At 53.5% G+C, this 25,277-nt stretch overlaps 1 protein-coding gene across 1 annotated transcript in view; it reads right to left on the bottom strand.

Annotated features, from left to right (window-relative positions):
* Positions 1-25,277, bottom strand: part of NCOR2 (nuclear receptor corepressor 2) — a 176,631-nt gene that overhangs the window by 115,649 nt on the left and 35,705 nt on the right. The window contains 4 exon segments of the mRNA NM_001044576.1: positions 3,393-3,445; positions 11,546-11,602; positions 21,171-21,284; positions 25,074-25,253. Of these exon segments, the coding sequence (NP_001038041.1) occupies positions 3,393-3,445; positions 11,546-11,602; positions 21,171-21,284; positions 25,074-25,253 (404 nt within the window).

The following is a 25,277-nucleotide window of genomic DNA, read 5'->3' as shown; positions in this document are numbered from 1 at the left end:
AAAAATACAGAAGTGATTAGTGGCAAATTACGGGAAAAAATTAAAATTCTAAGAATAAACATATCAATAACTTGCTTACAGATATGTTGTTCTAACATAAGACTGGCCACTTACTACAGAAGAAATCTTAAAAATTATTCATCTCTATGTTTTAAACTTAAATATATTCATCTGTGATTTCTAATTGGAACAAATTTAACTTGGTTGTTAGCCAAAATGTACTTTAAGACCAGAGCCGTCCTCTGATGAAGATTACAGGATATAAAAATATGGCTTTGGGAGTTCCCATCATGGCACAGAGGAAAAGAATCCAACTAGGAACCATGAGGTTGCGGGTTCAATCCCTGGCCTTGCTCAGTGGGTTAAGGATCTGGCCTTGCCATGAGCTGTGGTGTCGGTCGCAGAAGCAGCTCGGATCTGGCGTCTCTGTGGCACAGGCTGGCAGCTGTGTTTCCAATTTGACCCCTAGGCTGGGAACCTCCATATGCTGCAAGTGCAGCCCTAAAATGCAAAAAACCAAAAAACCAAAAAAAAAAAGGCTTTGGTTTCAATAAGCTTATGGTTCTGTTCTACTCAGATATGTAGCAGTATTATTTTTACAGATAAATTTTTCCTTTGCTCTTTGAGTCTACAGCCATTTTTTGGTTGTTGGGTTTTTTTTTTTGTCTTTTTAGGGCCGCACTGGTGGTTAGACTCCCAGGTTAGGGGTCGAATCAGAGCTGCAGCTGCCAGCCTACACCACAGCCACAGCAATGTGGGATCGAAAGCCGCATTAGTGACCTATACCACAGCTCACAGCAATGCCAGATCCCAACCCACTGAGAGAGGCCAAGGATCAAACCCACATCCTCATGGATACAAGTCAGGTTCGCTACCACTGAGCCATGATGGGAACTCCTCTATAGCTGTTTTTATAATCTGAAATCATCCACATTATTCAGCTTAAAACATTACTCATTTTTAGTGAAAAAAAAAAAACATGTAAAATTTTCAGGGAGTTCCTGCTGTGGCACAGTGGGTTAAGAATCTAATTACAGCAGATCCGGCGGCTGTGAAGGCAAGGGTTTGATCTCCGGCCCAGCACAGTGGGTTAAAGGATCTGGCATTGCCACAGGTGCAGTGTAGGTCACAGCTGCAGCTCAGATTCAATCCTTAGCCTAGGAACTTCCATATGCCATGGGTGTGGCCATTAAAAAAAAAACCAAAAAACAACAAAACAAAACAAAACAAAAAACTCAGTGTAAGAATATTGCTATCAAGTTCCCATTGTGGCTCAGTGGGTTAAGGACTCGATATAGTCTCCATGAGGATATGGACTCAATCCCTGGCCTTGTCAGTAAGTTAAGGATCCGATGTTGCCACAACCTGCAGTGTAGGTTGAAGAGGTGGCTCTGACTCAACCCTTAGCCTGGGAACTTTCATATGCCACAGGTGCGGCAGCCATAAAAAGAAAAAAAAAAATTGCTATCAAAAATTCTTGTGTTGAAAGGAAAAATACACCTAGAAATACCAAACCATAAAGAGCTTAAGAAAGCTATGTGACCACAGCACTTTCTATTAACTGATATTTCCTCGTTTACTTAACTCACTCATTTTCTATCTCTACTGTTAGATAAAACTTGATAAAAGTATGGGTCTTTGTTTGGCACACAGCTAAGTCCCCAGGTCCTATACCAGGCCCTGGCACATAGTAAGTGTTCAGTAGATGTGTATTTGCCCCATTTATTGACAGTGAGCCAATGTTCCCAGCAGGTCTGCCCAGACGAGGATACCCCCCATTCCCTAAACCTGCTGTGACAGCCCCTAAAAGCCCTCTTGTCCTCTCCCAACCTCCATCTGGGGCTCCTCCACCCCCAGCAGTAGCCCCCAGGTGAGGCAGGTCCCAGGAAGCTTATAAAGGATGAAGGTGGCCGGGCTGGAAAATAAACTGTGTGGAGTCAAGAGAGATTTGGGACCTGAACACATTCTTGGGACCAGACAAAAGCATGGGCCACATGGGACACAGAAACCCCAGCGCTACACCAGTGCCCCCAGCGCAGGGGCACCAGCAGCCCCTGCCCGCCACAGGATGAGTGATAGCTGGTAGTGCCGGTGAGGCACCCTTGGCAGGTGCTCCTAAGCCCAAACTGGACCTGGCTGGCTCTGAGAGATTTTCCAGGTTGTTGCATCGGTCACAGGGCACTGCAAGGGGGCAGCCATGTTGGTCACCAGAGCCTGGACCAGTTACTACAAGAACTACAATAAAAGAGACTTCTCCAATGAGTCCAGCACCAGCAGATACTTGAAAAACAGCGGGAGATTTGCATGCCTCCAGGGATGGGGAGCTCACTGTTTCACTGACACTCTACAATACAGCCCAAGGAAGCCCACACAATCAGACCAAACCACATTGCTCACTGGACCAGCTAAGCACTGCCCTTCTGAGGTCACACAAAAAAACGCCTGCACCCTCTCACAAAGACGGACCTCCAGTAGTTCAAAGGGTGTGATCCCAAAGTGTCTGCCTCTAACTTAACACCCCCAGAGTGCCCAGAGCCACACGTTCCACCAGGGAGCAAGACCCTTTTTGCCTTCTGGGCTCCTGGATAACAACATGAAGTACTAGCACTTCCTCAGCCGAGGAGGCTATGCTCCTTTTAATGCATCCCAAGAAAAAGCCAGCCCCCTTCCGGCTGCCACACCTCCAAAGCCTGGCTCCCAGCTTGAACACAAAAAGTCACTGGCCTCCAGCACAGTCCCAGCGCCCATTCTACGCCAGCTCGGCCAATGTCAACTAAGTGCGCACTCCCCTGGTGTTTTTTCTCTTCTAGCATCCATCTGGGAAACCTCCCCCCCATCACTGGGATACATCATTTGAGACACCTCGAATCCTCCAGGGCTGGGTTAATGCTCCCAGCTGCTCTGCGCGGGGCTGTGCCACAGATGGATCCTTGTGCAGACCACAGGACAGTCCCGAGTATGTTTACATCAGAGCCCAAACCATGGGGGCCCTGCTTGCTCCGCGGCTGCCCCCGTCATCTCGAGCCCACTCCCTTCCTCCCGGCTTCCTCCTGCTCACACAGGAGCCATTCACCCCCATCCCTCCAGAGCCGTGCATGCGGCTTCCTTGCCCACCCTCCCCGACCCTAGGTCTGCTTCCCAAAGCTTGCTGGGGCTCCTGCCTCTGCCCCTCCCACCCCTGTGCTGACTCCAGCCCAGACCCTTCCTGGCCCAGAACTCTGGCCCAAACTGTCCTCTTCGGCTCCCTCCTCCGGCACCTGACCCTGGCTGGGAGCCCCAAGGGGACTGAGAACACACATCCCACCCCAGGCCTCAGAGCCTGGTCGTTCTCTCCTCCCCTCCCGTGTCCCCCACTGCCACCAAGCGCCTACAAGCTACGGGCGAGTACTCACATTTTGATGTTCTCATGATACTGCCTGGTGTCAGACGGCTGGTTATACAATGGCTGCAGGAAAAGAGAGAGGGAAGCGCGTGAGAGCTGGGCCTGAGCTGTGGGCAGCTGGTGTGGGTGGGCTAGCCCCTACCCCCTGAAGAGTCCTGCGGCCTGGGCTCCAGCCCAGGGTCACCTGAGCTGTGGCGACCAAGGCCCTGGCACCAGGGAGCTGTTTCCTGTGTGAGGACCAGCCGCCGGCAGGCATGAAAAGGAACACGGGGACCCAGCCCACAGCCCCTGCCAGGAACAGGCTGTAACCCTCTGGGCACAGCTGTGGGTACCGTGACCCCCCACTATGGCTGTCGTGGCTGCTCTGCAGGACACGAGGCAGTGCTGGCTCGAGCAGGATAAGCACACAGATCCCGGGGGAGCTGAGAGGTGCAATGGTCTCAAAGAGGGGAAGCTGCTAAACCACAGGGAGATGCCTCATTACCACAACGGACCAGCAGAAGGCAGAACAGCCAAATAAGACAAAACAGCCAAATGTCGGTGAAGATGTGGGGCGGCAGGAACCTTGCACAAAGCCGATGTGTGCAAGTGCACCCGTCCCAGAGGTGAAGGAATCGCGATGTGGGAGTTCCTGTCATGGCTCAGTGGTAATGAACCTGACTGGTACCCATGAGGACATGGTTCGACCCCTTGCCATGCTCAGTGGATTAAGGATCTGGCATTGCCATGAGCTGTGGTGTAGGTTGCAGACGAGGCTCGGATTTGGCATTTCGGTGGCTGTGGCGTAGGCCGGCAGCGGCGGCTCCAATTCAACCCCTAGCTTGGGAACCTCCATATGCTGCGGCTATGGCCCTAAAAAAAAAAAAAAAAAAGGAGGAGATGTATGTGCCCTACCAGTCCTGCAGATGCCCTAGAAATGTCTGGGCCCTGTGTTCCGACACCTGGTCAGCACTGCTCATACTAGCTACGCATTAGAAGCAAGTTCAGTGTCCACTGTCAGAAAGAGGAACAAGGAAGCATTCCTTCCTCCTCATTCTACACACCTCGAAGACTACACAGCAGTGAGAAATGAACGAACTGGGCCAACGTACAGCAACGAATGTGCACAATTAAAGGAGAAAGTTGTTGCAGAGTCTTTGACGGGGCAAGGGCTGGGCTAGAGCCATGAACTTCCCATCTGCACAGCAGTGCTGCAGCCAGGGGCCAACCGACCCGGTTCACATCCCCATTCTGCCACTTTCTCTCTCTCTCTCTATTTTTTTGACAGTGCCCGTGGCAGGTAGAAGTTCCTGGGCCAGGGACAGAACCTACGCCATAGCAGTGACCGGAGCCGCAGCAGTGACAACTCCAGACCCTTCACCACTAGGCCACCAAGGAATTCCTGCCACTTTCTAGCTGTGTGTCTCTGGGGGAGGTACTTAAGCCATCTGTGCCCCAGGTTTTTATCCATCAATGAAGTTAAACTCAAAGAGTTGTTGTGATGATCAAACGAGGTAATGTATGCCAAGCTCTCAGCCCAGCGCCTGGCAGACTGAAAGGCCCAAGAGGTATCAGAGTCATTATCACCATCAGGGCGCACTGACTGTACTTACGGAAGCAATTTCTCCTGCCTCCCGTATCCACCCACGCTCTTGCTTTGGCCAATGGGACAGATGCAGTGAAAGCAGAGGCTTGAAAACTTAAATGAAGGCAGAGGAAACCTTTCTACTCTTTCGTCCCCTCTTGTTTACCCACCGCTGTCAAGAGCCCAAGTGCAGCCTGGCCTGCTGGAGGCACAGAGTCGGCGTGGAGGACAGCAGCACCATCCCAGCCAAGACCTAGAGCCACCAGCTGACTTCCCGGCCAACCGTGAACGTGAGTGAGCCAAACCCAGGTCTAGAGAAATTACTCAGCTGACTTCTACATGGGCAGAAAATTACAAACCACTGTTTTCTCAAACCACTAAATTTGGGGCTGGTTTGTTACACAGCACTCACTGGTGGATACAATCACCACCCCATTTTACAGAGGAGAAAATCTAGTCCCTGAGAGGTTAAGACACTCGCCTCTGGCTGGTAAGAGATGAGGCAGCACTAGTATCCTGCCACACAGCTCCAGCCCTGGAGGGAGGGGCTGGCCCTCTCCCAGCCTTCGCCCTCTCTCTGCCCCTGCCCTCTCTCTGCATATCTCCCTCTGTGTGTTTCTGTGTGTCTCTCTGTGTTGCCCTCCCTTCCTCTCCCCTCCCTCCTGCCCTCCCTTTTTCTCACACGCCCACAAAAGCATCAGGAGCCTCCTGGGGCAGCCAAGGATGACCGTGGGACACGAACCAGGAACAGGATGTGACAGGTCAGGCAGGACAGATGAAGACGGAGACGTGGTGTCCGGAACCCTCAGGACAGGGCCCCAGGGGTGAGGGACGAGGGCACATCAGGCTCCGCCCTAGAACTGCTCCTGGAGGATGGTGAGGAACACACCTCCTGACACCTGAAAATGGCCCATCATCTCAGCCACTGGGGACCACCCGCAAGCAGCCACAGTGCCAATCTGTTGTGTCCCCAGGGACAGGTCTCCTGCCCTCCGTGGACACAGCGGGGTCCTCAAGGAGGGCCTCTGCTGGCCTGGGCATCTCAGGCAGCTGTGGCTGACAATGGTGGCACCTCTTTCCCAGTGTCCCCCAGATTCCCTCTGCGACAATTCACCATCACTCGGGCAATTCCAGGCCCCAAGTAAGGGGGATGGAGCTCTCACCCGTGGCTGGCACAGGCCGCCTCTGCCCACACTGGGTCAGCTGCCCTTCCAAAGTGCTTGGCTCAAAACAGGGAGGTTTCCACCCCGACTCTCAGAGTCTGAACAGGAGAGCCTATAGTCAGACTCACTGCAGGACTTCCCAGGCAGAGAGGGTAAGATGTGACTGCACACGGTTGACAGCCCACATCTCAGTACAGCAAGGAGGCCTGTGCCCAATTCCGGGGCACTAAACACCGATGTTTAACCCTGGTGCCTCTGTGCCAGGTCCCTTACGTTCCCCATGAGCCAAAAAAGCACAGGCTGGACAGGAGTGGGCATGGCTGAAAGGTTCGGTTTCCAGGACTAGATGGGCTTCAATTTCAGACATACTGTCCCCTTCCTGCTAGCTGCGTTGCCTCAGTCATGTGCATTCAACACCCAGGCCTCAGTTTTCTCATCTAGGAAATGGGCATGGAGCAAATAGGACCTCCTTTGCAGGGCTTTTGACTAGCCCAGCAAATGTCAGATTTGGTGATTGAATTGTCTTCTCTTAAAGATGGCAAACGTCTCCACAGTCTAAGGAGGCCAAGAGGGGCGGAAGGACCACACAGAGAGACCCTGGGTGCCAGCGAAGGGCCAGGGGGTGGGTAGCCTGTTTCTACAAGATAAGAGATGGGCTAGAAAATGGGAGACTAACTTCTGGGAGGACAGCTGGGTCCCAGTGAACCTCTCACCCGCCAAAGCCACTGGGGGAGGGGACCCCTTTCCCTCTGTGGCCACCGGCCCTGCAGGATAAAAGGACATAGCGCCCTGGCCCTCCAGGTGGCCTTCAGCACAAGGCCAGAGAGACTCAGAGAACACTGTGGGCTGTGCTGCCTCTAACCAGAGGAGCCGTCCCCCAAGGAGGCACTCGCTGGACATCCTTTGAAGTAAACTGAGACCTGGGGGATGGGAAGACCCCTGGCCCAGAGCGGCCTCAGGAGGCTGTTGGTTGCCATGGCGACGGGTCCCTGGGAGCAAGGCTTGTGGGTGGGTCGGGGGTGAGGAAGGACCATGACACATCCTGGACGGGTGCTGAGGGGAGGGCAGGGCCAGAGGAGGTCCCCCCAACACCGCCCTCACCACCTGCAGAGGGGGCCGCACAAGGCCTTCTTCTGTCCCACAGAGTGGCTGTGAGGCCACCTTGGCCCTCACAGGCCACAGCAGCTTTCTCTGCTCCCTCCCTGGATTCAACAACCTGCAGGGGGACAAAGGACCTGCCACAGACCCCAGAGGAGCTCAGACCCCAGAGGAGCGAGGCGGGGGAACTGGGGTTCAAGCAGGAAGGCCCGCCCCCTCCACGCCTCTACTTCCTCTTCTAGAAATGGGGGCACAGCTGAGTAATCAGAGGGCAGAAAGGGAGCACAAAGGGGAGGATGTGCCAGACTGTCACGTCCCGGACAGAAACGACTAAGAAAGAGGAGCTGGGTCTCAGGGAGAAGGAAGGGGGGGGCTTCCCTCCAGGCCTGACTGTAGGCAGCCAGCCAGCGGGGGGCCAAGAAGGGCCAGCAGCCCTGGGTGGACGGGATGGCCAAGAAACGAGGTGTCACCTCTGGCCCTCAACCCTCTGGTGACATCGTGTTCTTAAAATAACACCTCTGAACAGGAAGGAAACGAGTGACTCAAAGCAGCGGTAGGGAGAGGAGGTAGGGGCTGCGGCTGCCCACCCCCTTGCCCTGCTGGCTGCTCCTCCGGGCCAGACCTGGTCCCAAGGGTGCAGGGATGGAGGGCCGAGAGCAGAGCCTGTGCTGTTCATTGTCTTTCTTTCCGACACAAATTTCTCCAGGGCCTGTGCCTGCCTCCTGGGAGGTGACAGAGTGCCCATCACTGTGGGAGAGGCAGCAGCATCTTCCTAGGCTGAAAGCTCCCTGAATGCAGGTATGAGACTCCAGGGAGGATTCCCAGTGACCGGAGACCCAAGGTCAGCAGCAGCAGGCCCCGCTCCTGGCCTGAGCTCAGGCCCTCAGGGGACATGAAGCAGCCCCTGCTGAGGGAGCACCTCGGGGCCGCCTCTGCTTGGAGAACACCTCTGGCCACTCAGACCTCAGTGTGACCAAGGCAGATGGCAGAACTATGCAGAAGTGGCCGGCTGCCCCGGGGGCCCAGCACACCTCCACCCCCTCATCTCTTGCTGTGTGACCCTGTGCAAGGCACTGTCATCTCTGATCCTCACTGAAAAAAATGGACATATAAGGCCTGACACACAGTAGGTGCCCGGTCCATAGCAGTCCCCTCTCCAGTCCCATAGAAGGCCACCGAGCCAGGAGCCTACTGACTTCAAGAAGACTCCGGTGACAGCCAGGCAGCCCCACCAGACACTCCAGACCTTGGCCTCCTGTGCCACCAGGCTGGAGGGTGCTTCCACTCTGAGACCCCCAGGCAGAGGATGACCTCCTCACCCACGATGACCCAGGAGAGTCACTGAGGCTGTGAGCCCAGCGGATGCCCTTCTCCCTCACTGGCACACCTCCTGCCTCCAGACCCAGGCATCTCCCTTCACGCTCCATCCCCTCTTCAGGAGCCCCTGGGACTGATGAGGTCGGGAAAGATCAGAGGGACAGCCTCCAGGTCTGGAAAGGGCTGGGTGCCACCTCTAGCCATGCAATCCCCACCCCAAGAAGAGGAGACGGGCAAGCAGCAGCTTCCCGGTGGGAACAGGCAACAGTGCAACGACTCGGGAAAACTGTCTGGCAATGAATTCCTCAAAGATGCTAAACACAGAATGAACATGATCCAGCAGGTCCAGACCTGGGGATCTGCCCAAGAGAAAGGAAAACACACATCCACACAGAAACTTGTACATGTAACGTTCACAGCCACTTGATTGATAACAGCCAAGAGCAAAGCCACCTACTGCCTATCTTCAGATAAACTACATGGGGTTTGTGGAGCTCCCACTGTGGTGCAATGGGATTAGCGGCATCTTGGGAGCACTGGGATGCAGGTTGGATCCCCAGCCCCCGCACAGTGGGTTAAGGATCTGGTGCTGCCGTGGCTGCAGCTTAGGTCGTAACTGTGGCTCAGATCTGATCCCTAGCCCAGGAGCTCCATATGCGGGTGGGGTGACCAAAAAAAAAAAAAAAAAAAAAAAAGGAAAAAGGAAAAAAGAAAAAAGAAAAAAGAAAAAAAAAAAAAAAAACGGAAAAACGGAATGAGGTCCATCCATTCCACAGAATACAATTCAACCAGAAAAAGGGATGAAGCACCAAGACGGGCTGCCACGTGGATGCACCTTAAGAACAGGATGCTGAGTGAGAGAAGCCAGACACAAAAGGCCACAGACACAAAACGCCCAGAAGAGTCAAATCCATAGAGACAGAAAGCAGATCTGTCGTTGGCTGGGAGGGGAGGGGAAAGGGATGGGAAGTAGAGGGAGGGGAGATAAGGAGGTGACAGATCGGAGAACAGAGTTCTTTTTGAGATGCTGAAATGTTCTAGAATTGATCGTGGAGATGGTTACACACATCTGTGAATATACTGAAAACCACTGAACTGTACTCCTTAAATGGGTGAATTGTTGGCACATGGATTACATCCCAATAAAGCTAAAAAAAAGGCTGCTAGAGACATCCCAGAAATCACGCCCGATGGGAAGAAAGACTGTAGCCTGGGAGCCTGTTCTCATCCCAGGAGGGGCACTGGGCCTGGCCCCTGAACCATAGGAGGCCCCCCCAAAGCCCCTGTCTGGCTCTGCCCCCTGAGAGGACTGGGGCAGGAGGGGCACAAGGCGGGGGGCAGAAAGAGGCCAGCTGCTCACAGTCCCTCAGTGGCCTAAGTAACAGACAGACCCCAGGCTGGGGAGCAGCTGTCAAGGCAGAAAAAACTCCAGGGCCAATGGCTCCACCCTCCTAAGTGTCCAGGACGGCTAAGTGCTTACCAGAGGACACGGGCTGTGCTAAGTGAGCCTTTTCCGTGCACCATTTCATTGGTCCTTCATCAAGATCCTTGGCTTTCCCATTTCACAGATGAGAAAACCGAGTCCCTTTCCCAAGGCCACTCAGCAAAGACACGGCAGAGCCAAGCTTAAAATTAGGCTCTGGGAGTTCCTGTCGTGACTCAGTGGTTAATGAATCCAACTAGGAACCATGAGATTGTGGGTTCGATCCCTGGCCTTGCTCAGTGGGTTAAGGATCCGGCATTGCCGTGAGCTGTGGTGTAGGTTGCAAATGTGGCTCGGATCCTGCGTTGCTGTGGCTCTGGCATAGGCTGGTGGCTACAGCTCCGATTTGACCCCTAGCCTGGGAACCCCCATATGCCGTGGGAAAGGCAAAAAAGACCAAAAAAAAAAAAGGCTCTGAACACACAAGGCTTTATTTGCGCCCCACAGCACAGACCTGCCATGTGCACAGGGACCCTCACACACTGGGGCCAGGCACTGTGTGTGTGCAGATAAGCAGTGTACCCACGTGCTGCCCTTGCAATTCTGTGCTCACCTGCTCAGTGGGACAGTGACTAGTTCCAGACAGGCAGGCAGGCAGGCAGGCATTCTGGCTATTTCTCCCAGGCTACCGGCCCACAGTTTCCATGCTCCCTTGCTTCCTATCTCTGGTGACACATAAGGGGACGGATGCCTGAGAGAGAAGAGGCCGGGTCTGCTTCCCAGCTCTGCTGCTGACATGACCTCTTCCCGTCAGTAAAATGACGCTGACTACATGACTAATAATAATAACAACTAACGCTCAGCACTTACTGTCCATCAGGCACTGTGTTCAGTGCTTTACAAAAATAAATACAGTTAATTGTCACTATGACCCAATGAGATATGTGTTACTATGAGTCCTAGTTTACTGATGAGGAAACTGAGGCACAGAGAGGTTAAGATGCCCGCTCAGGGTCACACAGCTTTTTTTTTTTTTTTTTTTTGTCTTTTTAGGGCTGCTTCCACGGTATATGGAAGTTCCTCGGCTAGGGGTTGAATCAGAGCTGTAGCTGCTGGCCTACACCACAGCCACAGCAACACCAGGTCCTTAACCCACTGAATGATGTCAGGGATCAAACCCGTATCCTCATGGATACTAGTTGGGTTTGTTATCGCTGACCCATAGTTCCTCACATATCTGTTCCTCTATTAAGGAACAGATCTCAGAGTTGAACTCAGATCATCTGGCCCAGAGTATGGGCTTCCTACACTAAGCCAAACCAAATGGGTTGGACTCCAACGTGTCAATCTTGCAGCCTGACTGGCCAGAGTTGGGAGTATAGCTGGAGTGTCTTTGCTCCACTACCTCCCCCCAGCACGGCCTGGCCCACCTACCGGCCGCTATCTGCCAGTCCCTCTCATCAGGAGGGTGGATTTCCTGCCTCCTCCAGAAGACAGGGCAGCGCCTGGCAACAGCCAGACTTCCTCCTTCCCTCCGCACCCACCTGCCGCCCCTGCCCACCTCTCCAGCCAACCCCCCACCCCGTCCCCCAGCTCACCAGCTCCACCTGGGGCCCCAGGCCTTCCAGAATCCGATGCGCAGCCTCGGCCTTCTTCTGCAGGGTGATGGAGAAGAGGAGGAATTAAAAACAGAAAAAAATCCTAACACACACACACACACACACACACACACACACACACACAGAGGGAACAGATTATAAATAGAGGCCTCTCGGAACAGCAGGCAGCTGCCCAAGCCAGCACGACTGTCCAGGCCTGGGGGGTGGGAGGGGACAGGGTCCCCCTGCAAGCCCTCCCCAGGCTGGTGACAAACACAGAGGGCCTGAACATCCCCGCAGAGGCCCTGGCAAGCCCGCCAAGTTTCGATGCGAACAAACGCACCCTGTTCTCTGGCGCCTGCCCCCCAAAGCCCCCAGCCCAACGCCCTCCTCGTGGCCCGAGGCGGGCACAGCTCCTTGCCAGCTGCCGACACTGCCAGGCCCGAGAGGCCTTCCTCCGCCTTGGAAACTGGCTGGGTGTCTACAATTACCTCAGAGCTGGTGCCGCCAGCTCGGGGGAGGGGGGAGGGCAAGATAGAGGCGCTGGGAGATACCCTTTCTAGGATTCTTGTATTTCACAATCATGTGACTCTTTCTGAGCTGCCCTGGGGCCTCCCCGCCTCCCTCCCCACTCACAACCGGGACTTATTAGGAAAACAGGAACATATGGCAGAAAGGGCTGGGTGGCTGCGAATTCAACAGGCTGGACCTCGGGGCCTCTGGCCGTGAAGGCGGACATTGTATCTTGGCCAGGCCCCCAGCCTGGGACCAGGAGGGCCTGGCCAGCCATGCTGGCCAGGAGACAGGGTGGACAGAGAGCTGCAGAAGGTGGCTGCAGGGAGTCTCTGTTGGCTGGAAAATGGGGTGCCCACGGCACACATGTGGGAGACCCAAGTCCTGCCCGACACCCAGGAAAGGCTGGGTGCCCCCACCTCAGCCAAACACGGAGACCATCCAGGACCAGTGCAGGCTGGCAGGCTGGGCCATGCAGGACACGGTCATCAGAGTGAAACTGCTCCCCAGGGAACCCCAAATCCAGACTCACTAAGTGGGGGGGTGACCCAGAGCCTTAGGAACGTGGCTGACAACAGAATCCGAGGTACAGGCTTCAGGTGTTGCAGCAGGGAGGAGGGGCAGCCTCCCCGTCCCCAGCCCCCACAACACAGAGTAGGTATGTAGGTGGGCTCAAGCTGGCACCTAGAACTAGCTCCGCCTAGAGCCCTGGGCCCAGCCCACCCAAGAACAAGCCATGATCTCGGCCCCCTTTGTGCTGAGCCAAAACCCGGAGAGCAGCAGCCTCAGGGTGTGGCTGGAGGCCAGAAAATCAGGGGGCAAATTATTATTGGAAGGACTGCCATTTTTTTAAGCACCTACTATGAGCCAAACATCAAGCACAAGGCATGTTATTAATACCTGAAGCACACACAACATGAAGTGAGGCAGATATATGAAGTATCCCCATTTGGGAGATCCCGTCGTACCTCAGTGGAAATGAATCGGGCTAGGATCCATGAGGACGCAGGTTCAACACCTGGCCTCGCTCAGTGGATTAAGGATCCGGCGTTGCTGTGGCTGTGGTGCAGGCCAGTGGCTACAGCTCTGATTCAACCCCCCAGCCGGGGAACCTCCGTATGCCACAAATGGGGCCCTAAAAAGCAAAAAAAAAGAAGAAGTATTCCCATTTAACAGATAATGAAACTGAAGCACAGAAAGATGAGGTCAGGAAAAGTCATCCTTCTGATCTCCAGGCTCTAAGAAGGACAACAAGGGCTGGCCCCGTCCAGGGACCCCACTGGGTTGTGTCTTGCATCTTCTATGAGGTGGGGAAGGTACCAGCCTGAAAGTCAGCACAGATCACTCAGCCCTGGCCATACCTTGAAGCCAGAAAGTGTCAGCATGGGGTATGGAAGCTGAAAGAATTCCTTAGTTGGGCCAACTGAAAGACTGGGTATAGGGTGGGGAGGGCACAGGGTAGCCCCCAAACATTTGATCACCCACTCTGTATTAAGCACTGGGGCATGAAACAAAATGAATGCTCTCTGGCCTCTGCCCACAATAAACCAGTCTAGTGGGCAGTTGGTCAAAAGCCGTGATAGCAGGTATTCAGGCAGAAAAAGGTACACATGTGTACAAAAGAGGCATTAAGCATGGCAGGAGTCACTCTCTCCAGAAAGGTAACAGGAAGGATACATGAGTTGGGTTTTGAGGGATGAATAGGGGTTTGTGCGCAACATGAGGCTCTGTGGGGATCAGAAGCAACTGCCCATCTAGATAAAGGCGTGATGCCAAGGAGTTCCTGTTGTGGCTCAGTGGTTAACGAATCCGCCTAGGAACCATGAGGTTGCAGGTTCGATCCCTGGCCTTGCTCAGGGGGTTAAGGATCTGGCGTTGACATGAGCTGTGGTGTAGGTCGAAGACATGCCCTGGATCCCAAGTTGCTGTGGCTGTGGCGTAGGTCGGCGGCTACAGCTCTGATTAGACCCCTAGCCTGGGAACCCCCATAAGCCGAGGGAGCAGCCCTAGAAAAGACAAAAAAAAGAAAAAAAGGGGTGATGCCAAAAACAGGAAGGGCAGAGCTGGAGCAACTATGTCCTATGAACCAGAGTGGATTCCAACTTCACTTTTTCACTGTCTCAGAAACACAGGCACCCGGGGAGGGGGCTTCTGGCAGCCCCTGAAGAAGATAGCAGGGAGGAGCCCCTTCCTGACCCACCAAAGCCCAGGTGACCCGGTGCACCCCCAGTATCCAGCTCCCCTTCACACACAAGGTATGAAAGCTCCTTCGCTCCCTAGCAGGCCTTCCCCCAGCTCCACTCCAAGGCCCTGGGCAGTCCTCAGGTCTTTTAAGCCGCAATTCCATTTCCAAAAGGTGGCAGGCACGCCTACCATTCACCCAAAAGAAACCCATCATGGAACAGTCCTAAAGATTCTGCAGCACTGGAAAACACGAGAGTGAGGCGGACAGGAACAAGGCTACAAGGCCAGCCAGCCTGGCTCAAACCCACTTGCCTACTGTGTGGTCTTGGGCAAGTCCCTTCACCAACCTTGAACCTCAGCTTCCTCACCTATGAAATGGGGATAAGAGCACCATCCCAAGTGGCTATTAGAATTAAATCAGGACCTGGCACATGAAAGGTGCTAGGGAAGGGCTGGCTGTTCTTTTTTTTTTTTTTTTTCTTTTTTTGTCTTTTTGCCTTTTCTAGGGCTGCTCCCATGGCATTTGGAGGTTCCCAGGCTAGAGGTCTAATTGGAGCTGTAGCCACCGGCCTACACCAGAGCCACAGCAATGCGGGATCTGAGCTGCGTCTGCGACCTACACCACAGTTCACGGCAACGTCGGATCCTTTAACCCACTGAGGGAGGCCAGGGATCGAACCCACAACCTCATGGTTCCTAGTCAGATTCGTTAACCACTGCGCCACAATGGGAACTCCAGGGCTGGCTATTCTTATCATTGCTTGAATAATGACAAAGCCATGGCTCACATCAGGTGGCCCCCTACAGGTGCCAGGCCTGGATCCTCTACAAGACCCATGGGTTTGGGTTCCTATAGGAACCCTCTACGGAAGCTTCTAGCATCAGCCCCATTTACATACACAAAAAGGCCGAGACAGGCAGGTCCTGAAGTGGCTCGCCCACCTCCTCACATCTTCCTGGGGACACCTCTCCACCTCACTCCACCACACCCCCTGGCTCCCAGCTTCTCTGGAATAGCCTAAGGGAATCTGCTGCTCAGTTCTGGGAGCGGGGTCGGGGCGGCGCTTTCTCTCTACATCTGCCCATCAGGGGCCCACGTCTGCAAGTCCCCTCTGCTCTAAACTTCAGCAAGTTACTTCACTCGTCTGGGCCTGGGCCAGCTCTCCCTGCGGGCAGGGGGACCAAAGCCTCACCTGGACCAGCCCCCTGACCTGCCTCCCGCCCCTTAGAGCCATTCTAGCTCCTCTGCTACCTATTCCAGCCCGAGCTCCGGACCTCACCCTCCTCAACTGCAGAGTGAGGGCAGCAGCACCGACCTACCCAGCCAGGAAGCCCAGGACCCCAGCATCTCTCTCTAGGCCACACCGCCCTCCTCTCCACACCACGTCCATCTGGCAAGTGCTGCCACGTTACTATTACAGGGCAGCAGTCACCCCCTGAGGTGTGGCTTCTATACCAGTCTGGACCCGCAGCCTAAAGACCCCATCCAGAGCCCTCCCAAGTGTATGGTAGAGAGGACTAAGTGAGGGAAGCAGAATTCGTGGGTTCATTAGGACATCACTCCCTGCACACGGTGGAATCTGGAGGAAGCCCTGGGCTCCAGAGCAGTTAAGATGGCCAAATGTGAAGGCAGAGGTAAGGGCCTGGCTGGGGACTGGGCCCAAGCCGCTGCTCCAAAAGCCCTGAATCACGATTCGGGTGGGACAGGGAGTCTGAAGCTGGGCATCAGGGTGCCTGGACCCCCAAAATGCACTATCAAATGCTTCACATTATTGGTTATGACTGATAGAATTATTCATCTTTGTCTTGCTTAGTCCTAATCACACTGTATACACTTTGCTAGTAAGATGCTTAAGACCTAAGACCAAACAGCACTCGGGTCTTTCTCGATTTCCTCATCACCCAGCAATCAGAAGCCCCTGCCATCATGAATTCCGCCTCCTCACCATCTCTGGAATGGGCCAGAGTCCTCTCTGTCGAAACTACCCTTTTACCTTTTCCCAGCAGTGCTCATTTGTGTGGACCTTGCTCATCTCCCCTAGGAAGTCTGCCTGGATTGCTGGCCGCCTTGGTTTCCTACAGTATCAGCACCATGCAAATTGCCCCTTATTCACTCAGCCTTCTAGTGCAGACTAGTGCTGCTTATGTGTTTGTTTTATTCAAGCTCCAAGCCTGAGCATCCTCCCAGACCCACCAGACCTCCACCTCCCACCCCAGACACACTCCCTTTGAAGATCAAAGGAGACCTTGTCCCCTCTGTGAGCCTCCGCCTGTGCTGTGACCCCCACCAAACGCCCCTCCTGGAGCAACAGCCTACCCACAGTTCCCAAGAAGCCTTTCCCAATTCTGGTCTCGCTCCAGCCCGTTCCTGCACCTTAGGGGTGTGGCAACCCTCCTCCTGCTCCACCATCTGCGAGCACCGGCTTGGCCCCACCCACGCAGGCAGGCCCCCCCCCCCTGGCCCCGTTCCCCTCTCCACCCCCATGCCTGCTGGCACCTTGACCATGTGCCCCGAATGGATAATGAGCCAGAGTCCAGTCTGCAGAAGAGCTGGGCAGGATCTGCCCAGCGGGAAGCTGCGTTTTCCAGCCAGCCAGGCATTTAGAGACAGACCCTTGTGTCTGCCTCTCAGAGGAACCAGCAGGGAAGGAAGGAGGATTAAAATTTAATCCGATTGATCCCCCAGGGGGTGGTTGGTTCTGGCTGCTCCTGCCCAAGACATGAGGGGCCTCCCGCCCGCCAGGCCTTCAGTCCCCTAGGCTCAGCCCAGGCAGGGGGATGCCCCCGCTGACCTCCGCTAGGGCCAGAGGCCAGGCCCCACAACCCCAAAGCCAGAGGACTCTTCCAGGGGGATGGGTCTCCCTCCCCTCTGCCATGCAATCATTTGTTCAGCAAATATTTAATAAGCACCTACTGTGTGCCAGGCGCTGTTCTAGGTGCTGAAGATCTAGCTGAGCAAGAAAGAGCTCGCTGCCTGCACAGAGACTCCATTCACAATAAACAAATTATATCCAGTGGGGAGCAGGGCAAAAGGCAAAATTAAAGCCAGGGAGAGGAGATGTTGATAGGTTTCCAGGATTAAACAGAAGGTCAAACAGGCCTCGCTGAAAAGGGAACACTTGAGCAAACAACTGAAGGAGTGAGAGAGCGAGCCCAATGGGCAAAGGGAGCTCTAGGCAGACGGTGCAGCCAGTGCAAAGGCCCTGGCGTTCCAGGAAGTACAAGTGTCCCTGGAGCTGGGGCAAGGCGAGGTGGCAGATGAGAGGAAAGAAAGGGGGATTGGGACACTGAGGGGCAAAATTCCTCAGATCTACAGCGTGCCTATGTGTGGTGGCTCCCCCATCAGAAAGCCACCTACCCGGCCCTGAGCTGCCCAAGTGGGCTGGGGCCGAGGTCACCACTGTGCCCCCAGTGCCTGGAACAGGGGCAGGCCCAGAGCAAATGTTCAGTTACACAGACGAATGAATAAATGAATGGGTGGTTGTGCGAGATGCACTGAACTTACCAGGCAGAATCCCAGGAACAAGGGTTTGAATCCTAGCCAGCTACTCACTACCTGTGAGTGCCCGCAAGAAATCACTCACAGCTTCTGTTTCCTCATTTGAAAATACGGCGTTGGGGGCCAGGGGAAGGCCAGTGACTCATATAGACTCTCAAGCCCCCATCAGGATGAAATCAGTATAAACGGGCATAAAGCCCCCAGCCTGTTCTCTGCTGGCCCCAACTTGGTAATCACCAGCCCAGGGTGGGGGTGGGGGTGGGGGGCGCACAGGCTGCATACGCCTCACCAGCCTCCACTCCCTGCCTCTGACCTCTCCTTGGGAGAAGCCCCCTCCTCTATCTAGTCCCTGGGACAGGGTGAGGGTGGGACTGTCTCCACCCCCAGACCCCAGCGGTGGGCCTAAGACCCAGCTCTGACCAATCAGTGCAGTCAAACCCCTGGCCTCATTATTGGCTGAGAAGTGAGTGTGTGTCTCCAGCCAGCCAATCAGAGCCAACCCTGAGATCTTTGCTGGGAGGAATTTCTGAGAGGGATAAGTGGGCCTAGAGTTGCTGGCAGACATTCCTAGATGTCCTGGGAAACCATGCCTGGAAATGACACTGGCACAGAAAGAGTAGAGGTGGGGCCAGAGCCTTCCAAAACATCTTCATGGGAGCACCTGGATCCACATATACCTGAAGTAAACTAATACCAACTTTTAATACAAGATGCAATAACCCCCTCTTTAGCCTCAATCAGACTGAGCTGAATTTTTGTCTCTTGTATCCAAGAGTCTTAACTTACTAGATCCTTCCTGGTACAGCACTTCACAGTTTACAAAGCCCTTGCAGCCACCATCTCAGCCACATCAACTCTGTGACCTTAAGAATGAGCCCAGGACCCAGGGCAACCAAAGATCTGGAACTGAAATAAACCACCCACCCCATCAGGGCACAGGCTTGACTGGAATCCAGACCTCCTCCTCCTCTACTTCCACACTGCCCCCCAACAAAAGCTACAGAAAATCGGAGCAGGAGGAGGTTGTAATTCTGGCAGCAAGATCGCCCTGGGTGAGACCCAAGAAGGTGTGTCTTAACTGCTGTTGCGGGAAGGGGAGTGCTGAGTCCAAGGAGCTGAAGAACAATGAGATCTGCAGCCACAGCTCTTTGGGGAGAAAGTGGTGAGACCTGGAGGGGATGCCCAAATTACCGCTTAGGCAAACTCTCAGGGAAATGGGTGAGTGGCCAGGATGGGTGGTGGAGCAAGCTTCCCACAGAGGCTACCAAAGGCTTGTGCCTTGGAGTCTGCCTGGCTAAGGAGAGCTGAGGGCTCCAGCCGGTTAGAATCTGACCACCCCCACAGGCTGGGTCCCCAGAAAGGGCCCAGGGCACTATGGTGACATCCTGGGCAAAGCCATCAATTTGCCTCCACAGCTGCTGAAGAAAACCATGCCTGCTCTCCCATCCAAGGATCGGGGAGGGTGGGCGAGGGGCTGCCTGGGGTGACATATTCAGTTTCTCTGCATTTGTCCCCTCCGCCACAAGTTCCTAAAGCCAACTCAACTCTGGCTCCAATCCCCAGCCTCAAAGCCAACTTGCTATGCAGTCTCAGGTGGGTCACTTTCTCTCTCTGAGCCTTGACTTCTTTATGAATAAAATGGAGAGAATAATAGTACCTGTCTTATACATGCTTAGAGAGGATTAAATGAAGTCATGCAAAACATAAACAATAACAAGAAGAAAAGAATAATGATGACTACAACAATGACAAAAATTAGCAGTACCAGCTAGCACCTACATGGTGCCAGGTACTGTTCTAAAGGTGCTACATATGAAATCATTTAATCTCCACACCACAGTATAAGGTAGGTGCTACAATTATCATCATTTTGCTGGTGAGGAACATAAGTCAAAGCAATGCTTAAGTAATTTGCGCAAGGTCACAGAGCCAGGAAGTGGTAGAAATGGGATCTGAACCTGGACAACTGGCTAAAGTACATGCGGCCCCTTAGTTCTCTTGTCATTATGATTGTTATTCATGTTACTTGGGGTAGAAGGGTCACCAGCCCTGCAAGGCCCAGCTCCCAGCTCCCAAGCCCCAGCAAATTCAGTCTCAGCCTGCATCCACTGCAGCTTCAAAAGGCAGAGGCATAGCTAAATTAGGTGATCCAGTAGTCCCTGCCTGGAGCATAAGGCACAGGTACCAACTGCATGTTCCCATCCAGGCTGGCCCTGGGACACCAGGCACTCCCCAGCTCCCACCTGGACTCTGAGCACTGATCCAGCAGCCAGGGTCAGACCCCATATCAGGGATAGCGGGGAAATATGACCAGGAGCCCAGAGCAGGAGAGGACCAAAGGGGCCAAGGCAGGGAGGAGAGGTCCTCCTTCTGTCACACTTCACTGTGTGACCTCACACAAGGAACAATCCTTCTCTGGGCCTCAGTTTCCTCATCTATGAAATAAGGGAGAATACGCAGGCCATGAATACAGGCCTTGAGCATATTTGGAAAGAGTCAACTGTCAATCACTGAAGGTGAGTCCTTAGTGGCTTTATGGGAAGATGGGTAACTCACCATCTCACAGGACACCAGATTCCACTTTAGGGCAGCTCAAGCCTTATTAGTTTAACCCCTGGGAGACACTCTGCTCTTGGTACCCTAAGCCCCTCCCCTAAGACCAAGCCTCCTCCAGACACCACGCAGCTGGCCTCCACAGATCCCTAGAAGCCCCGGTAGTCTGCTACAGAACCTGTGTTCTACCACCCCAAAGGCCCCTTCCAGGGCTAAATGTAAGCAGAGGCCGGTGTTGATGAATCAGGCTCTGGGACTGATGGCCTACAGGTTCAAATCCCAGGTCCGCCACTTCTCAGCTGTGTGACTTCAGACAAGTCACTTTATCTCTCTGGGCCTCAGTTTCTCCCTGTGTTCAATGGAAACAATCACTGTGCCTACCCTCTGAGGACTGCTACGTAAAAAACCTGGCCCATCACCTGAAAAGGAGAAGCTATTCAACTAATGTTTGCTGTTATGATGAATAATATTACTATTGTCTACTGCATTACAGGAATTCTTCTACATGAGTCCCTAAGCTATTGCCATCCTTCCACAGATCAACTGGCCCCTAAAGCTCTCCTATGACCTAATGCCTGCATTTCTATTTGTATCTCACAGGCAACATCCACACCAGTCTGTGTGTCTCAGCAGAACGGAACACAGCCACACCAAGATGGGTCTCCACTAGCCGCCCCTCCTCCTCCCACTCACAAACCCAAGTCTGATGAGGGGTTGGAGATTGTTCGCAGAGGTCCCCATTTCACAGATGGAAACACTGAGGCTGGGGGTGGAGAGAGCCAGACGCTTCACAGGGACACCTGCATCCCGCCTGGCAGCCAGCACACAGCAAGCAGAAGGTGGGGTGGGGGCTCCAGGGGGCGGAGTGGGGCATACCCGGTTCTCGTCGTAGATGATCTGCACCAGGCTGCGATGCTTCGACTCAATGGGCGGCGGTGACACAGGCTTCTCAGGCTCGGGTGGCTTGGCGGCCTCCTCCTCCAGCTGTTGCTGTGGGAAGCGGGGAGAGCATAGCGGTGAGCACGCCGGCGGGCGGAAGAGAGGCAGCACCCCCATGGCGGAGGGGCGGCCCCCATGCAGCCGGGCTGGTGGCCCCGCACAGGAAGTCAGGCTGCTAACCATTTCCTCTGAGTCACCCGCAGGGACTCCGAGCCCTGGAGGGCCTCTCTCAGCTCCCACGGGGAAGGGCCTGACCAGGGTCAACTCCAGACTCACAACCAGCCTTCCTGGGTTCAAGCCCAGCTTTGGTGAGCATAAGTAAACAGCTTAAGCCCACTGTGCCTCAGCTTCCTCATCTGTAAAGTGGGCTCATTAACCCTGATGAGTTAATGCATGCATAGTGCAGACTGGGGACGCGCTAAAGACCAGCCACTAGCCATCATTACCACCACAAGTGCCGTCATCCTCAGGAGAGGCTGGAAACTCTGGGGCCAAACTGTCCAGACTGGAACCCTATTTCCCTATTTCTACTACTTACTTGCTATGTAACCCTGAGAAGCTGCTAAACTTCACTTTTCTCATTTGGAAAATGGGGATAATTAAAGTTTCTATCCTAGAGTTGATATGAGGATGAAATGAGCAGATGCATGCAAAGCACTAAACACCTAACAACCAGCTTCTCATCATCGTCATTATCATCGTCATCTGCCTGTGGTCCTCACGCTGGACCCTCCTCCTCCAAACACCATTAAGGACCTCCCTTCAAGCTACTGTCTGCTTTCTAGCAAAAAGAGAAAGCAAAGACCAGAGAGCGTAAGACACTGGCCCAAGGTCACACAGGAGGCCAAGGCCCAGGGGTACAATCTGACAGGGCGTTTTGGGTGAGATGAGAACACTGTTCTTTGCACAGAAGGCTCACACATTGCGCCCATGACAATTATGGAGCAAAAAGATAAAATAAAACCATTTTTTTAAATGACCATTATAAACTCAAAAAAAGGTGGCCACGAGGAGGGAAACACAGAAAGAGCCAGAAAATCCAGTTTTGGCTGCTGCGGGCACAAAGGCCTGGCTGGTTGAGCTGAGCTGCCTCAATGCCACAGTGACCCCTGATGGTGGCTTTTAGAAGGGCAGTTCGCATGGGGCAAAACAACTAAATCCCTCCAAAAAGGGCAAAACAAATTAAGCAAAGAAATGGAAGGAGTACCCAGCCAGAAAGGGAGGACAGAAAGGCGATTCCAACCAGTGGGTGAAGGTGGCCCTCCCTGAGGCACTAAAAGTGCAACACAAGTTACCACAGGACCCAGCAATTCCATTCCTCCTACAGACCCAAAGGATTGAGAACAGATGCTCAGACAAAAGCACACAGCAGCACTACTCCCGACTGTCAAAAGAAGGAGACACACCAGACGTTCACCAACTGATGAATGGATAAACAAATGTGGTCGATCCATCCATATAGTGGAATATTATTCGGCAATAAACAGACTGAAGCCGATAGAGGCTGCAACGGGGGTGAACGCCGATGCTGAGTGAAAGCTGCTGGACACAGCAGACCATGTGTTTTATGATCCCATTTATAGGAAATGTCCAGACAAATCCATAGAGACAGTAAGCAGGTTGGGGTTGGGGGGTTACTGCTGATGTGTATGGGGTCTCCTTTTTTGGTTGATGGAAATGTCCTAGAACTAGATAGAAGGGGGTAGCTGCACCATGCCATGAATGTACTAAATGCCGCTGCATTACTCATCCTACAATGAGTCATTTTATGTTTTGTGAATTTACCTTTAAAAAAAAAAAATGCCAAAGGAGAATTTCTTTAAAATCTGACTATCGAGGGCTGCTCTGGGCCCCCTGGGCTTCCGGTCGCAGTCAAAAGTGTACACACGACTCAGCCTCATCCCAAAGCCAGGTCTAGGGGGACTAAAGATCCCCAAACGCCACAGGCCTTGGCGATGCCTGCCAGACTCAACCAGGGCCTGCCTACCCACACACTGAGTCGGCCTCCTGGAGACCCACAGACTGCCCCCCCGGGTCTGAGACAGCTGAATGAGTCTCCATGACCAACCCAGCTGCTGGACCATCCTCAGCTCCCCTACCCCCCACCCCCACCCCAGCAAGCAACAGCCCCAAGGCCTCTTGGAATCAACAACCCCCTACCCCTGTACATCTTCCAAAAATCCAGGAAGCATCTCTCACCAGCTTTCCTTCTACTGCCCATAGTGGGCAGGGTGGGCCCATGAACCTATGCAGAGCCCACGCATCCTTACCTGGAGGGGATCAGGGCTGACCCTGCCTCCCCCAGGGTAACCCAGATGCTCCCCAGAGTCAAGACACTGTCACATTGACTCAGTCAAGTTTTTCTCTCTCTTTTTAGGGCCGTGCCTGCGGCATATGGAAGTTCCCAGGCTAGGGGTCAAATTAGATCTGCAGCTGCTGGCCTAGCCCACAGCCACAGCAATACAGAATCCAAGACGCATGTGTGACCTACACTATAGCTCACGGCAATGCTAGCTCCTTAACCTGCTGAGCCAGGGATGGAACCGGCATCCTCGTGGACACTAGCTGGTTCTTAACCCACTGAGCCACAGCAGGAACTCCTCGGTCAATAGTTTTTGAGGAGCAGCCACTACATGCCCGCACTGCTAGGGGCCCAGCAGGGAACAGGAGACAAGAACCCTGTTTTCACACTGCAGTTGTGAAAAGATCACTATGTCACAAAGTGAAATACTCATTAATTCAAATGGTGATGCCATCAAGTGGGGTGACAGGACAGAGCAGGGAGGGCAAACTTTCCTTGTAAAGACCCAGAAAGTAACTATCTTGGGCTTTGCTGGCCACATTGTCTCCGTTGTGACCACTCAACTCTGTAGTTGAATGACAAAAGCAGCCACAGACGACGCGCAAACAAATGGATGTGGCTAAGTGCCAATAAAACTTTATTTACAAAAACAGCATCAACCCAGATCTGGATGGATTTGCTGACCCCTCAGGTAGAGGATGGCTGGGGAGGGGGAAGGGACATCTGAGCAGACACGTGAAGATGCCCAGGAGGGAAGTAGGAGAAGAGCCAGGAAAATGCAGATCATCAATTAACTGCCTATCAGTTCATAGTAAAATGTAAAATTTTTAAGTATAATTAATCTTTATATTATACTTAGAAAGTATATAAGTATACTTTATATTATACTTTATATTATATTAAGATCCCCTCCTTACAACCCTATGAGATGACGTCCTGTCTGTGCCCATTTTACAGATAAGTAAACCGAGTCTCAGGGAGGTGAATGTTCCTAGGCAGAGCTAAGAGGCCCAGCTCACTCAGATTTCAGAGCCAGGGCCAGAGTCACGTGATATTTTCCTCCACATTATGGATGAGGAAAGTGAGGCACAGAGAAGCAACTGCCCCCCCAACATCACTGGACAGCCTGGCTGTAAATGCTGACCTCCCACCCATCATTCCTCTGCCATCCAGTATGGTAGCCACTTGTGGTTATTCAAGTGTCAATTTCATTTAATTCCAATTAAACTAAATTAAAAACTCAGGTCCTCAGCTGCACTAGGCACAGTTCAGGTGTTCAACGGTCATACATGGGTAGTGGCTATCATTCCGGGCAGTGCAGATCCAAGACATTTCCGTCACCACAGAAAAAGCTCCACTGGACAGCACCACACAAAACAGCTCTCTTGTCCAACAAGAGTAAAGGGCATAAAAATGAGCCAGCACATGGCAATGCTCAGGGCACACTCACCACTACTCTTACTCCTAGTGTTATCTTCTCAGTGGCTGCTGCTGCTAGACCAGGAAATCAGATCTGCCATTTCCCCACCCAAACGCACCTGCTTCTTCTTCAGCTTGGAGATCTGCTGCTCCACCATGGTGATCTCACGGTCCACCCGGTCCATGTTCTGGATCAGCTCCTCCTTAGACAGCCTTGGAGGCACCAGCTCCAGCTCAGGGTCAACGTGCGGGGGGCTGGGAGGAGACACAGGCTCCAGCTTGCCTGTGAGGCTGCGGTCCTATGGTGGCGAGGAAACAGGTGT

Source organism: Sus scrofa, chromosome 14 (assembly GCF_000003025.6).
Source record: "Sus scrofa isolate TJ Tabasco breed Duroc chromosome 14, Sscrofa11.1, whole genome shotgun sequence".
Lineage (NCBI taxonomy): Eukaryota > Metazoa > Chordata > Mammalia > Artiodactyla > Suidae > Sus > Sus scrofa.
Note: the sequence above shows the minus strand (reverse complement) of the source record. Positions and strands in the feature narration are given on the sequence as shown.